This window comes from Pseudomyrmex gracilis, unplaced genomic scaffold (genome assembly GCF_002006095.1).
Source record: "Pseudomyrmex gracilis isolate BER0280 unplaced genomic scaffold, ASM200609v1 scaffold_0, whole genome shotgun sequence".
In the NCBI taxonomy this organism is placed as follows: domain Eukaryota; kingdom Metazoa; phylum Arthropoda; class Insecta; order Hymenoptera; family Formicidae; genus Pseudomyrmex; species Pseudomyrmex gracilis.
In genome coordinates this window covers 1,924,075-1,940,333 of record NW_018020584.1, presented here as the reverse complement: position 1 = coordinate 1,940,333, position 16,259 = coordinate 1,924,075, and the positions used below count along the sequence as shown (strand labels likewise).

Genomic DNA, 16,259 nt, shown 5'->3' with positions numbered 1-16,259 from the left:
GGTTGTTATTTCTAGTCAATCACTCGATTGCATAGTTTCAATATACATATATCGCTCAAAGATAATAGAGAGATGCACCGCGGTTTATCTTGCTATATCGATTTGTCTCCACGTGCGCGAGTTCGGAAAATATATATTTCTCTTCACAGCTGTCAAAATATTGTGTGAATAATTTTATCTCTCCGCTGGAAATACATCGAAAATAATCTCTTCGATAACCGGAAATACGAAAATAAATGCGTGTGACTGTACGGGTTGTGGAAATTAGAAACAGAGAATTTCGGTGAGAAATAATTACAGAATGTGAGAGATATACGAGTTGACGCACGATCTCAGGGCAGGTAAATGAGCAAAAACCCAAAGGAATCCAACATGCGTTACGAGCGCCTCATGTAATTATTAAAAATATCGATACATACACTTGTGAACAACATCCATTGGGATAAGATACATGTACGTAAAAAGAAAAAACGACAGAAAACAGTTAATCATTTTTATACACTTACATATATGTTGTTTACATAACAAAACACACTATCACATTATCAAAGTTCAATCGACAGGAAGAGAGAATCACAATATCTTACGCTAAATTACACGCTAAAACATTACAACTCTACGATAACATGAAGTATGTAATCGTAAATGTATGAGTAACACACACAACGCGACAAACTTCGACATACTTTTTTTCGCTTTGTAACGAAATAATTATTTTTCGTATAATATTTTCACAAAAAAAAATCAAGGTTTGCAGGTGGGGCTTGATTCGACAACAAATGCGCTGCAGCTATTCGCGCGCAACTTACAGCGCGACCTCCAAAACGTGCATACGCGACGCGTTTTTATATGATGCGACGCATATTATATTACTTATCGCTTAATGTATCCACAACAAAAGTTTTTTATTCGAAGTAATTGCGCTTTATTTTGACCTTCGCCTAATTTATTTTAGAGCACGTTTTACTCGCTATATGTATACGTGAACTTGTAACTGTTTAAAACGTTATTGTACGAGACTTTCACAATTTAGACGTTAATTGTTCTTCATAATATTTGCTCAGAACAAACGAGAGTTGGCACTTCAGTTAGAGGAGAAACGTAGCGAAGGATAAGGAGATAAAACAAAGTTTTAATTCAGTTTCGAATAGCGCCACGTTTTGAAAGAAAATCTTTCTCGAACCCGTAAATTTGATGGAAGTATGCCGGGGAATCACGTAGTAAAACATTGCTCCGTATAATGTGCGTATATATCATTCGCGCTCTAATAGAGCGGAATAAGATGAGAAAATTCCTGGATGGAATGATCAATATGAGTGAGCACGTGACAAGAATATATTATGCAAGGATTTATGAATCAGCATCGCAATATGCTTGATTTATTAAGTCACCGAGAAAAGAGTTGCCGATGTTTGCGACACACGTATCTATCACCGCAATAATCTTGATGACATGTTTACTCGTATTTGACGCTTCAAATTTATTCATAGATTTTGGATACAATTTCGGACGACGGCATCATCCGCAAAAACACCGTGCGCATCAACTAATGGCAAAAAACTGCATAAAATCTGTTCGACAAATGCGACATTTACATGAATTTTATAGATTTCGCAGAGAGATCTCGAGAAGGGTCCTATCTTTCTATTATACGATGAATAATAATATTAGGAATCTTGTAAATTTATGAGATTGGAACTACAAACATCGTTTGTCTCAGTCTTCTTCATTTTTAACGAAGTCCTTAAATCGCGGCTTCGCGAACTTGCTGAGTTTTGCGTTCTGCAAGTGATCAACAAGCATACAGTATCGTTTTTTTTTTTTTTTTCCCGACAAGGAACGATTTTGCGACGACAGAGCGCGCGTCAATAAATGCAGAAGTGTCTGTTTTGTTGTAGTCTCAAGTAGGTAGCTCCGTCCTTCTCACACCGGTCGTTGCTCGTTGTCGTCGCGTATGTTCGTGATGAACAACGTCATGGAAAGCTCCTCGCAAGGATTTCCGGATTCGTCCGCAACGTGATCCTCGGGTACGGTCGATCTGGAAAACTTGAAATTTTTCAAACCGGGCAGCCACTTCAGGAACCTCCACCACTTCTTCTCGGAAGTGTCGACGTTCGGAATGTGCACACTCGTGTATCTCGTCGTTTTCGACCACGGAACATCCTGATTTCTGCGATTCAATCGATCTTTTCCGCGTTTACTCTCCTGTCTGCGATGTTCATGAGTTGGCAGTCGCAAGTTGTTCGAAATATTGTTATTTCTCGTTTCTTTGGCGGTTTCTTTGCGCACTGAATTTGTTCTGTTGCCAAAGGATCTCGTTTGCTTCTCTGAATTGCTCATGGGATGCCTTTGAACCTCCTGTTCCGCGGAATTTCCAGAACCCTCCGTGCTATCCGCCATCACGCCTGATCCTCCGCCAGTTCCTCCTGTACGTGAACCGTATGCACCGTTGGTCCGATGGGATCGAGATATGCTCGAGTAGGATCGTTGCTCGTGACGCTCCGGCAGTCCAGGAAATCTGCAGCTCTTTGATAATGTCTCCTGAAACAGATTGGAATAGATTGGCTCGCTGTAAATAACAAACATAATCGTTTTCTCTATCTCAATAACAAATATAACGAGAAATAATGATTTATTTAAAGAGAAATTTTGTACGACTTGGAGATTTATTCTAACACTGTTATAGATAAACTTGTTGTTCACAATTCCGAAAGATGTTTGTCGGGTTTATCCCGTAAATGTTATTTTTATACCGACGTGGACATTTCAGTTTTGATACTATCAAGCTGCTCTTGAATTCTGATGAAGTGAACTGAAATGTCCATAAAACGTCGGTATAAAAATGACACTGACGCGGCTCAAACTCAAAAACTATTTTTAGACATTCTTATACACCGCGAAAATTTCAAATATCAAATTGTAATACAATATTATAAAATAGTCTTTGTTACACAATTCGAAAATATATTAACACTGTTATAGATAGAATTTGTGTTATATAATATTATAAAATATATAATCTTTGTTACTAATATATCATATAAAATAGTCTTTGTTGTTACAGTAATTTAATATTTTACAATTATTGTAAATGTAATTTCAAACAAAAGAGAAGTTAGATCACGCGTAAAAATACTTGAGGTGCGAAAATAATTGCAATTTTCGGAATTCAGTTTCGCTTACCATAAATGCCATGCGAAATTTATTCGACATAATATTGTAGAGAATTGGGTTAATCGTTGTGGACACGTAATATAATACTCCTGACACGTAGGTGAACAGCAGATAAAGAAACTCCATCCACGGGCCGTTTGATGTGATATGATCTTCTGTGTTAGTTCCGTATATGGCAATCAATCGTTGAATATGAAATGGAGCCCAGCAAATGCAAAATGCTATTACGACTGCGACTGTAACACAATTTGTAAAAGTAATTAACAAATGTGCATTTTGTATTCTTTAAACTGACGCACATGATACATTTGTCTCTCTCAATTTTTTTTTTAAGTATATTTGTTTGTAAAATTAACAAACATATGTCGCATTTGTTAAACAAATGTGACGTTATCTATTTATCTCGATTTTTCTTTTATATCTTCGTTTACTTGAGTAACATGCGCGTTCTCGTAATGAGTTATCATTCCGAGGTACGATAAGGTCAATAAAGCGTGAACATCAATAAAAAACGCACTTGCGATTCTCAATGATTTTATAGAAATGCGCGCAATCAAGCAGACGTCAAACGGAGATTAATAATGCGTCAAATCAACGGTCACGGTCGACATGAAGACATTGAAACGTCTAAAATCTATTAGTTGCTTCGCATAACACGTAGAAACGAATCAAAAATATTGTGAATAAGTTTTACTCACGACAGAAAATGCAAATAAACAGTCTTACACACGATTGATTCGAACACGGTTACGGTCTCTCTTTCCTCCTTTTTTTCTTTTTTTCTCTCCCTCTCTCTTTTTCTGGATAATTTCTGCGTTTTGTGCTTTATTAAGTGTTTTTAGTCGTTTTAAATTTTATTACAATATTATAATATGCGCAATTGCATTACAATATTAATGCAGGTAAATATAAATTCTGCTGGTCTATTCTCGATCGACTATAACTTTGTATCTTGATACGTTAAGCTCTCGGATCATCCAGAAAGATTAACACCCGTTTTCACCATTTCCGATTAACTTAATTGGCAATTAAGTATCAGTCGTGATTGGTTCATTCTGCTAAACGATTAATGCGACTGACAATTCCAATAGAATGATCGGCCGATTAAATTAATCGGAGATGGAGAAAACGGGCGTTAATCTTTCTGGATGATCCGAGAGCTTAACGTATCGAGATACAAAGTTATAGTAGAGCGAAAATAGATCAGCAGAATTAATATTTACTTGCATTAATTAATATTATAATGCAATTGCGCATATTATAATATTATAATAAAATTTGAAACGACTGTTAATCAAGCACGAAACGCAGAAATTATCCAGAAAAAGAGAGAGAGAGAGAAAGAGAGAGGGAGAGAAAAGAAGAAAAAAGAGGAAAGAGACCACAACGTGGCACTTTATAGGTACGTCGTTATTAAAGCCTGTCACAGATTAAACGGTGCATTTTCCATCGTATTAATGGCAAGAGCAATTTTATGGAGCGACCTAAATACATTTGTTCTCTCCGCAAATGCCATACAACATTTAAATATTTCTAAATAATTAACAAAAAAACTTTACGTACGTAGTTGAGAAAATTTTTATCTTATCAAAATTTTACGAGTATGATATCTTACATAGTATCGCGTTTAATTGCTAATTATTTATAATTGATTCGTTATTTTATTATATTATAAATTGGATTTATTTAGTGTTTCGCATTTTCAGTTTACAATGTTTAATTTTCAATTAATTTATATCCAGTTTTTGTATTTTGTTTCACACTGCAATATTCCTCTCTCAAAAGCAAAATATCCAGATTCTACAAAAAACGCATATAGTTTTTTTGTAATAAAAATAATATGTAAGTTTATACAATATAATTTACATAATATAGAAAAAAAGCTTGAAAAATATTTCTATAATATAGAAAAAAAACTTTAAAAATTTGAAAAATTGTTACAAAGCAACATTGACAAAAATATACGGCAATTGAAGTCATCAAATATCGCACATGACAAAATTAACAAAATAACACTGGAGAAAATAATACTCTTTCTAGACTTCCTCCATTTACTTACTTTACATTGCAAATTGCACTTCGAAAACTTTAAATTCTTCTTCACTACATAAAATATACTCTTTATATACAACGGGTATGTTGCTCACACGCAATCATTATGACCGGACGTTATTGTACTCTAATTAAATGCACTCAACGTCCACTTCAGATATAAGCAATCACGTGTAATTAAAATAATATACAAGTTTTCATCATGTCCGTAATTTTCTGGTTTCGTCAAAGAAATGTTATATGCCGCTACGTGTTTCACAAAAGAAATAATCAAGGAACAAAACAAACATTAAAAAATACTTTATAGCAACAAAATTACAATATGTATAAAAAATAATGAATGTATAATAATCTCTAGGTTTCAGATATCGTCGATCTCAGATTTTTTATCAAACAGGAAGAGGAAGATGTATACGCCGCGTCATGCACATGTACGTGTGTGTATGTACGTACGTAGTATCTATCAATTTTATTCACTAGCACGCGAATGTCGTGTCTTTGCCAGAAAAACGAAGAGGCGTTGGACGTGTGACAAATGTTTCCGCGTCGCGTCGTTTGGACGATATCACACGATTCTTCTTGATTAATGCGCGCTCTTGTGTTTTTGTCTCGGGAATCGATTATTTCTGCCGTGAGATTCAGACGTAGATACGATCTTATCGCAAGTAGAAGTTGGTACGAAGTTCGACACTTGTAGTAACGGCGCGAGGAAACATGTGTGCCAAACAGCTGAGTTTATTAAACTTGTGTGTAGATACAGCTTACGTTGTCAACACAACGCGAATGCAATTGAGCTGCATTAAAGTCCGGGGAAGCTGCGCAGCGGATGTGTCTGTCGATGAACCTTAGAGACAATGTGTCGCGAGGCCGCGAATATCACGACGAGAACTTTTGGCGCTATTTCTGTTTTATAGGGATAACTTTTATAACTTGTTTTAACTTTTTGTTTTGCAAAACTAATTTTCGCAACAGCTTTTAGTCGCAATCGAAATTTGCGTGCGAACGTAAAGTAGAGAGAACTAAAGCGAGACACATGCGATAAGGATAGCTGAATAATTTGCATATTTATAGCGTGAAATTGATTGGACGTGCTTTAACGGAAGAACGAGTTCTTTATGAGTAATTGATTCAGAGTGTAAGAAACAATATTGGATATTTGGAAAATCTGCAAATATATAATACACAGTGAAAATAAATAAGAAAATCATATAAAAAACAATAAATCGTATTATTTTCACTTTTGTGAAAATGTTTAAAACACAGTAGATTGTTTTGTACCGTTACGAATGTAATTGATGCGAGAACAAATTGAACGCGACTGTGGAAAAATTTGTAGAGGAATATATATTCGCGCATTGTTATTCATAAGCGAATGCGATGAACTGCCGTTGATTGAGTCAATGCATGACAAGCGAGCGTTTTAATATAAAAAAGCGTCATTTACGATAGATAAACGGATAAGCAGTAGTTTTCCACGTATGAGGATGTTTATTATATTATTATTACCACTGGAATAAAATAATTAAGTGATTCATATGATGTAACGAAATAATTGAAGACGACGCGACGTGTCTCATCGATTTATTTATCGCACATTGTAAAATGCTTTATATGTCGTGTCGTGTAATTTTTAATTTATTTTTAACAACTTTATCGTAATTTTTATCGTTATCAAGGTTAATCGTGACCATCGCGGTAAATCTTTTTCCGGTTTTGAAAGAGATTAATAATCTCCGACACGTGCGATTTATGTCACCGCGTGAAATAATAATAACGGTTCGTTATATGATCGACCGATCGCGCCGTAGGAATATGCGCGGTCTTTTATTACGTGCAATCTATGCCGCACGAGGGATAATAATAAAAAAAAAAAAACTACAGCCCGAGAAAATCCATAACGAGAAACAAACCGTCTGTGACGAAGGCACTGCGAGGCACAGTGAGAGATTTGCTCAAATAATCCGCATCTATCCATCTTCTTCTTCGTCTCTCCGCCCAAATAATTTCCAGCCTGTCATCATACCGCGTTATCACATGTTGTGCTTTTATTTTGGGCAACTTGGCGAGAAATGAGTCGCGACAGTTTTGTTTCTGCCTCTCACGATGAGATTTCACTTTTAATTCGTTTCTGCGGTACTTTCATACAGTAAGTTAATTTACTGAATATTATTGGTGATTGGTAAATAAATATAAACGCAGGAAGTCACATAATGAGATATAAAATACAATGTGTCATTACACATGCTAATAATGTGCCGCAATTATAAAAAGTTTACGATTATATTGCTGTTCGCTGATAAGAGGATATAAAAAATGCAATTTATTATATTTTAACCTTCAGCTTATATATATATATAAAATGTATATATATATAAAATTTGTAAGATTGCTCTTGTTTAAAAGTGAAAATAACTATTTCACGTGAAGAAAGCGAGAGCAAAACTGATATACTTAAATCATTAAAAGAGGATTTTGTTTTCCTTGGCTAAGATATCGTAGAAAAACATTCGTAGCTTATTTTTTACAGAAGTTTCCCTCCTGTTTTCACAGCTGTGCGGATAATCTTTTCCTTTCTCGATGTCACTTTTTGTCCTTTTCAAGAGCGGAAATCAACTACGAATTATTCTTAAGAAAAGATTTCTAAGAAAAGATTTGTCTTTTTTTTTGACAGCACTATCGTGTTATCTTTTTCAAGTACGGTTGACAGAGTGCGAAAAGCGCAAAGACGCGTGGAATATTCAGACGCCCGTGAAATATTCGGCGACGATTCAAATAATATATCCCTTGCATTTGCAATAATGTTTTGCTTGCATAATGTTCACTCCCGATTAGACTGCAACAGACGATCCATTCCTGTAGTAATAAATAGTCCTTTAATAAAGATTTATTATCAAATATTACCGTCGCGTGTCTTCAAAGAAATGTTACACAACAGATGTATAAATCGATTTCATTCACATTGTTTTAAACATTTATTAGCCAATCGTAAAAGATAATTTAACACGTTGCTGAATTGACGATCGGATAAGTAAATTATGTTATTATTATTTTGACACGACTGTGTAAGTCGAGCCCGCCAGGTAATCGATTCCGTCAAGAAAAACAATTCAAATAAAAAAGTTTAATTAAAAGTCTACAATCAAATGTAAGTGTTTCTCCGCGCGTGAGCGCTCATTATGCGGTCATAAAGCAACATCGAAAGTTCTACAAACAAGTCATTGTGTGTGCTGACGGTTTTGTCCATCGACCGTTTCATCGGCAAACTGTTTAATTCACACATTTCACCCTGTTAATTAGAACAATCCTGAAACAACTGAAAATCGATATCGACGTATCACCCTATAATCGTTTGTTCATTTATTTATAGTTTATCATCAAACACCGCCACTAAAGAAGCGTGTGCATTTGCGATCACGTAGATGATAAAATTATCAGTGTTGGACACGGTGCACAAGGAGGCATTTGTATATCTTTGCTTCAATGTAACCCACCCGCTCTACGGATGCATTCCCATCGATCATTCGCGCGATTATTCCCACTACGTGAACTTTCCGATAATTGTTATTGCCTGTACCTGTAGTATTTCTCGAGCGCGATTGAATTTGAATTAATATAGAATTTGATGAAGAGAGAGCTCGAAAACAAAACAAAACAAAAAAAAAATTGAAAGCCGCGAGTTTGCGCGCGCGCGCGTGCGTGCGTATTTCTCTTATTATTTTTATACACACACACACACACACACTTTTTTTGAGAATTGATAGTACATGACGAATATAATTGATGTAATTAGGTTTTATTCGCGCGTTCTAATTGGATTCATGAGCGTTAACTTTTATTGTGTCCATGACGCGAGGAAAGAAGCCCTTCACGCAACGGCGGAGCAAAATGGGAAGGTTAATTAAGGTACGTGAAAACGTTTCGGTGTTCTATTGACAAAAGCTCAAATTGCTCTTTCTCTCTCCGGTCTCAGCGTGTGTCTTTATTCGATAATTGCAAATTGACCGTTTTTGCCGACCCAATGTCTCATCTTTTGCAATCGGATGATAAACGATAAATTATAGGGCGACAGTCCTGTTACATTATTCTGGCGTCTAATGGCGGGTGTTATGCGCGTTCAAGGTTGTGTAATAGACAACCCGCCTTTGCTCGTGTATCGGTAATTTGTTGTATTACGGATAACATTTATCAAAGCATAGCGGAAAAATTTTATACGTGCGTGAAATATTTGGAAAAAGTTGCTTTTTGTGTAATTATTAAGATACACAGCGTCAATAATAGAAAAAAATTGAAAACGACTTTTTACACGTATCTTCTTTTCAATATTCTTTTGAAAGTTAATTGCCAGATAAATCGCAGTTGAAAAATTTCGCATCTGTACAGGATATTTCACGTGTAATAATTAGATTGTTCGCATTTGTTTCAATGCACGTTTTGCGGGGGCTGATATCGCTTTAATTTTCAGTGGGAAGTTGATGCAGTTTTCATCGAATCGCTGGTTTCTACAATTCACGTGGCAGTAAAAGAGAAATTAAATTTGGTCTCAACGGCCGGATCGTTATGTGTGCACGACGGCGACGTATTTTTCACGTTATTCACGTATGATTACAGTGAATCCTTCATGTTGATTACTTTATTTATTCACACCCAGACAGAAAAAAGTTTAGAATGATTGAAATGTGCGAAATTAAAGGGAAGTAATTGCGTCGTGTGTGTGAATGATGGATACTGCGGAGAATTTTCTCTGACGATTGAACGGTTCGAAAAGTCGAACTTTAGACTGAAATTGTTCGATTCGAATAAAAAAAGAAACGCGGAAAAGACTTCTTTTAAATTAAAAATCTCTCATTAAATCGATACAAGGCCCGCGGAATGACAAATAAATTGTTTCGAATTTTTGTAGAAAACAATTGAAAGAGGATTTTCACAAGTGGAATACTGTAGGAGGAATAAAACGTGAACCGTGAACAGGATGCGAAATTTAATTGTATCCGCGCTCGATGTCGGCGCGACGATATTAGATAAACTACAACACTTGCATTCTAAAATTCAATTCGACATGCTTTACACGTCGCTGCGCGTCATCAAATCAAGTTATGTGCAAATAGATGCATCTTACCGATCTGTCGAAACGGATCTTTTATTCGGCGAAATGTCTTTGCATTCGATTACGCGCAATCGACTTCAAAGACGACGTCTATTTCAACGCATTGTATCTCGGACTCAGAGAAACGCAACTTTGTTATTGTGGCAGATAAGATAGCGGATCGTAAATCGCCATTATTTCTTGGAGGTAATCGCGTTAATTGATCATTAATTTTCTCTTATATTGCAACGCAAAGGTATAAAATACAGCAAAAAAACTGCGCGTGTAGATGTGCGTAATTAGAAAGAGTAATAATTTTTTATTCGCGATAAGAAAATTTAAGATTTTTTTAAATAATGTGTTTAACAAGTAAACACGTTTTAGTAAATGCTTATCAATACTATATAATAAACGCGAATATTATATAATGCGTATTGTTACAAAAACATTTTGTCAATCGAGCATCGTCTTGACAAAACAATAATACAATAGAAGTGTTTTTGACCTCAGTAGTCTGCGACATTATTGTCTGTCCAAAAATGTATGTGCATAATAAATAAAAGATACAAAAAACCGTCGTCTAGTGTTCCAGACGGATCGTTATCGAGAAGTCTCTTGTAGGTGTCACGTGAAATTGTCAATCAACTATTAGGTTTACTAACATACATAGGAAATTCGAATACGTACGATCAAATTACAATAATGTAGATTCCATGTATTGTCTCTGAAACTAAAATAAATTCAGTCGTGTCATATATAGCACAACACGTATTGTATTTAAAAACTACAAATGTTTATATTCTTTTTTTAGAGAAACTAAAGAAAACTTAAAATATAAAGTGTGTGATACTCTAAGGAACAAAATATAAAGTGTGTGATACTCTAAAAACTTACCTTTTTAAAAAAAGGTAAAAACAGGCGCCAAGTACACGCACAACANCGAACGAAGGTCTAGCTCGCACGTTTTTAGTTAAGACAAGGCAGTTCTCGTTCGCAGCTCAGACGAGCAACACCTCTCACATATTAACCAATAAAGCACCTCACAGAAAGTATCCTGCATATTTCTTTTATCTTATTACGTGGCTATCCGGCACGTAACATCGCGCAAGAATAACTGACCTAATGAGTTCTCATTTCGAGCTTGCACATTCGATCGATACGCACACAGAGATGCTGGCTGTGATCTGTTTGTCTGAGGAAGTGACACAATATGAAATAACACGTAAATATGTGCGCGCTGCGCAAAATAACTTCGGGCGCTTTTTGTTTACCTACATACATAGAAAACATATTGTCGAAAACCAAGCAAATAGTCGCGAAAAGCTTTCTGCGCACGCAGCCGATTTTTCCACATTTATTCGATCCGTGTAAAACAACCATTAACGCGTGAAACGTGAACAAAATCGGACGCCTCTCTATATTTGACCCGAGTTAATGTTGTTTTATAACAATCGAGTATGGAAGAACATGTGTGTGCATATTTAACACGAATTCGCTTGACGAAGTCACGAAAATTCGAGAATAGAACTGGAAATTTCGCAGTTACGTGTCGCACGTCGAAATTTCATTTCATTGAAATATGTGAATAGCACATATATCTAAGGCATTGTTACATAAAACTGACACAAATGACAATTTCGCATACTGCGTTACACAGAAAAGTCTTACATATACATGCTTCCTTGACACTTAATGTTAATTGTGCGGCATTTGTAGTGACGTTGAATAATTCAACGTAAACTTGAGAATTTATTGATATTCTCAACGGAAGACGGAAATTTCAGCGGTGGTTTTGCGAAATCTGCAACACTGAATAAAACACTCATATATAGGTAAATCCTTTAGCAAATCTTCACTTTCTGACACTTTTTCTAACGATGATGTCCTATTGAAATGTATATATTAATTTTATCGGAAAATTTATTTTGTTATCCGTCGAAATCATTTACAGTCAATTGACGACTCTGCAATTCTTTGCAACTATCCTTGTATTATAAACAGTATTTATAGACAACATCTGTAAGTAACAAGTAAAATATATAGTACAGTTTTTTAAACATTATATTGAAAATAGTTTTTAAAATATTTTAAATATTGTAAGATTATATTAAAATTATTCCAAATACTTTGTACATTGTCTTAATTTAATGTACATGAAAATTGTAATAGTAACAGTTTATTGTTTCACCCAAATCAATGTCACCCGTTTAATTATGTACACGCTTTTATCGTGTCATAGTGACATGCATCATGATGAGGCAGTAAAGCGCATTTTCAAGAGTAATTGTGCGATCATTACGTACCACGGTTGTACTAACGCGATAAATATTCACATTCTGCTGAATTGTTTAAGCGTATTTACATTTAAAATTAAAGTAATTTAAAAACGTCGATTATAATGGCTATTTTTTTATCGCGTAAATTGTATATCAATAAATAAATACAACTGCGTAAAAACAACTGTCTCATTGCATTCTTTTTAATCTTAAAATAAATCTGTTTGTCTCAACAATCTTTCTCTTTTTCTCTTCCTCTCTCTCTCTCTCTTTTTCTTTATTTATCAATATATGTAACTGCATTTACAGAATACATAAATAGATCAGAGATAAGCTGTTTAAGTCACAAACAAAAACGAGATCTTACGTAACACACTCACCTAGCATCTTCAACACCCTCCTGGACGATCTTCCCGGCTGGTGTCTGCAATTCTTCATCGATTCGTTTCTGCCCGGCACGGGCTTCATCATGTTTGATTTTCTGAGCTTAAGGCCAATCAGCACGTAGAGGAACGTGATCAGGCACATCGGTATCACGAAGAATAGGAATGTGGACAGCTCGAAGGAGTGATTGACAATGATTCTCTTCACTGTACACATCACTATGTCGGGGTGCCTGCTGTGTCTAACCACGCCGAACTGCAGTGCCTGCGGCAACGCAAATCCCAGTGCCACCAGCCAGATGACGAGGATCAACTTAATCGCGCGCGACAAGTTGGACAGGGTCTGCGAGAGGAACGGATGGCAGATCGCGACGTATCTCTCGACGGTGAACGCGGCTATTGTGAGGACCGACGCGTTCGTCGACGTCTCCGACGCGAGGCCGCGCAACACGCAGAAGCCCTCGCCGAAGATGTACGGATACTTGCACCAGACCATGTACATCTCAGCCGGCAGGCCTGACACCAGCAGCAACAGGTCGGACACCGCTAGGCTGAAGAGATAATAGTTGGTGGCTGTGTGCATGGACTTGTTGCGTGCGATCACGATACACGTGCTGACGTTGCCGACAATGCCCGTGATAAAAACCGACGCGTAAATTATCGTCACCGGTATCACCACGTAGAGCGAGTCGCGGTACGAGCCGGGCGACAACTCGATCTCGTCCGCATAGGTGTTGTTGAAGTGCTCGAATCCGGAGGATGACGAGATGTCATTGTAGAGGATGTCGGAGTAGGCTGTGCTGTTCGACGACAGGATCGACGCTACGGTGGATGTCATTGCGATTTCTTTCGCTCACTTCGAACGATGCTCGAAAAGTAGTTCCCGATCACTCCGAAAGTTCTTTGACATTCTGTGAGAATCACGACAAACGCGGCACAGCTGGCTCTTTTCCGATAGTTTGTGGCGAAATTGGAGCGTCCTTTCTGTTTCGTTGATAGTCGATCGGAGTTAATGGAGTTTTCATTTGGTGCAAGCAGGGTTAAATTCTTTTTCTTCTTCTTTTCTTCGGTTAAGTTGTTCCAATTTCCCTTGTTTTCTTCTGTCTTCGTGGAAAAAATTGATCTTTCTCTTAAGAAAATACCCTTAAGAAAATATCAAGCGAGCGAAACTTGATTTCTCTGTTGATTAAATTCTAGAGTCAATCTCCTAAAGGTACGCGCGTCGAAGGTCACATATAAATTTGATCATTTTTCCCATCAGTTGTAGGACCTTTTCGTGCAATATAACTCGTTGTAACACTAATTTTGTTACAGACTTACACACTCAGACTCGAATTGCGTACCTATACACGTAACTCAAAACGTCCCAAAGCGTTTCTCAAAGAAACAAAAACAGACCGTCATCACACGCAGCTTTTTATCAAATTTGAGTGTCTTTTTTTGCTTTTTTAATTTTTGAAGATCTACGCAAAGCGTTTTTGGGGATCCTTGTGTGTGTCAGGCAACTGACACACGTGGTAAAAAGCCTCCACTTTGGAAAACTACTCTGGTTTCGCGGTTTGTTTTGTTTCGGTTCAGACCACGAAGAGCGATATACTGCTTGACTCGTGCACCGACACGAGCGCCGGCCGAATCACAACTGCCGTCGTCGCCACGACGCGCCAAAGGACGCCGGCAGTCCGTCCATCTGGCAGGTTCAGCGCTGGCGCGCCGATGTGTTTCTCTCTTCTCTCGAATCTCGCCAGGATTTCCCGGTTTTTTACATACTCTTTTTCTGCCGACAGCTCTCCGGATCGAAGGCAAAATCTCCGGTTTATTCCAATTTTTTTTCTTTTTTATCATCATATATACGGTCAGACTGATTTCTTCACGCGAGTTCTGCGCGCTTGTGCGATTCGAGCACGGTCATGTTTTATGACGATCTTTATTTGCAACCGAGATATCCTAACAAGTATGCTCGGTCGTCTTCACCTTTTCTCTCATAGATCAGGCGATATCTATACATTTATACAACAACCTAAAAAGGTTGCTCCCCATTTTTTCTTCTTACTTAGCGTTCCACTTTTTATCACGCATGTATCTATAATTCAGCTCGAAGAGCATGAAGATCTTAAATAGAATATGTAATGCAGCTACGTGAACTTTGAGCTTCTGATTGGATGGAAACAGAATATCGTTTTAACCGCGAAGTTTTTATCATATTCAAAGTGTGAGAAAAGTAGATGCCCTTTAAACTCACTTTTCGCATATTTTAGTCGTTGAAACAAACTTCTCGAACGACGAGAAGAGCGATCATTTGTTTGAAATCATTAATATATTTGACATTTGTCAAAATAAATTTTAAAATTAAAGTAGTACAATTTCTACGGATATTTATAGCAATTTCTTCAAGAAAAGAAAAAATTACTTTGTTGCCTTAATGACTTTTTCTAGAAATTTTTTCTTCTCAAATCATTGCAAATTAGACGCAGTTAATGACGTCAATTAATTACCGACTTGCTGCATTTTTTCTCGTTTTAATTTGCATCTTTTCTCTTTTGCAGGTTCATTAAATGTCGCAACATTTAATCTGACTTAATGTTGTTATTTGTCAAATATGTCTCTATGTCTCTTTGTCTATTTACATTTTTCAATATAAAATATTTAATTAAACAAGACAGAATGCAGTCATTATATTTTCAAAATAATTAAAGCTTGAAACTAATCTCAAGATTTACTCGCAACCACAAAGAAAGAGAAGATTTAATCATACCACTAAAAACTTGTTGAGAAATACTCTACGTGCAATTATCTAATGGTCAAGAAAGCAACTAGGAAGTGTTCCATTTATCGCGTGCCACTTCCGTCCAGGTGCTTCATTGTGTAAAAAACCCGCATACATAAGTCGTGACGATGGCAAATTCAAATCGCGCGTAAAAAACAAGCGAACTATAATGCGCAGCGCGTTTGTTTCACGCGCGTGCAAAACTGTAAATTATTTATTTTATTTTATTTTCTCAAAAAACACATTTCGCGTATAAAATTAACGCGAAAATTCTTCAAACGAACGTGAGGTCGTTGTTAAATATTGACATTATATATATATTCGGCCGTCAAATAAAATCGCGAACATAATTGAGTTATCAAACTTCATTATTACGACGTCGAGATGGATTATCATTCTCGATCTTATTCCGATAACAACGTCACGAAGTTTACGTCGACTTGTCTCGAGAACGATAACGTTATCAAAACAAAAATGTGAACAGCATCGTATTTTCCGCCGATGTTCTCACGATTCACGATGATAAT

At 36.5% G+C, this 16,259-nt stretch overlaps 1 protein-coding gene across 1 annotated transcript; it reads right to left on the bottom strand.

The window, feature by feature from the left end:
* Positions 1-366: 366 nt before the first annotated feature.
* LOC109853592 (neuromedin-U receptor 2-like) lies at positions 367-14,591 on the bottom strand. The gene is made up of 3 exons (XM_020425900.1): positions 12,966-14,591; positions 3,184-3,410; positions 367-2,541 (listed from the first exon to the last, which is right to left on the bottom strand). Exons 1-3 carry the CDS (start codon positions 13,804-13,806, stop codon positions 1,924-1,926), a joined length of 1,686 nt encoding a protein of 561 aa, XP_020281489.1. The 5' UTR covers positions 13,807-14,591; the 3' UTR covers positions 367-1,923.
* Between the last annotated feature and the right edge of the window lie 1,668 nt (positions 14,592-16,259).

What these genes read in the sequence shown, in the direction of transcription:
- LOC109853592 (XM_020425900.1), bottom strand. Translation starts at nt 13,806, where the DNA reads ATGACATCCACCGTAGCGTCGATCCTGTCGTCGAACAGCACAGCCTAC. An exon ending in GAGGGTGTTGAAGATGCTAG is followed by an intron (nt 3,411 to 12,965) that starts GTGAGTGTGTTA and finishes ATTGTGTTACAG; the next exon opens with TCGCAGTCGTAATAGCATTT. An exon ending in AATTTCGCATGGCATTTATG is followed by an intron (nt 2,542 to 3,183) that starts GTAAGCGAAACT and finishes AATCTGTTTCAG; the next exon opens with GAGACATTATCAAAGAGCTG.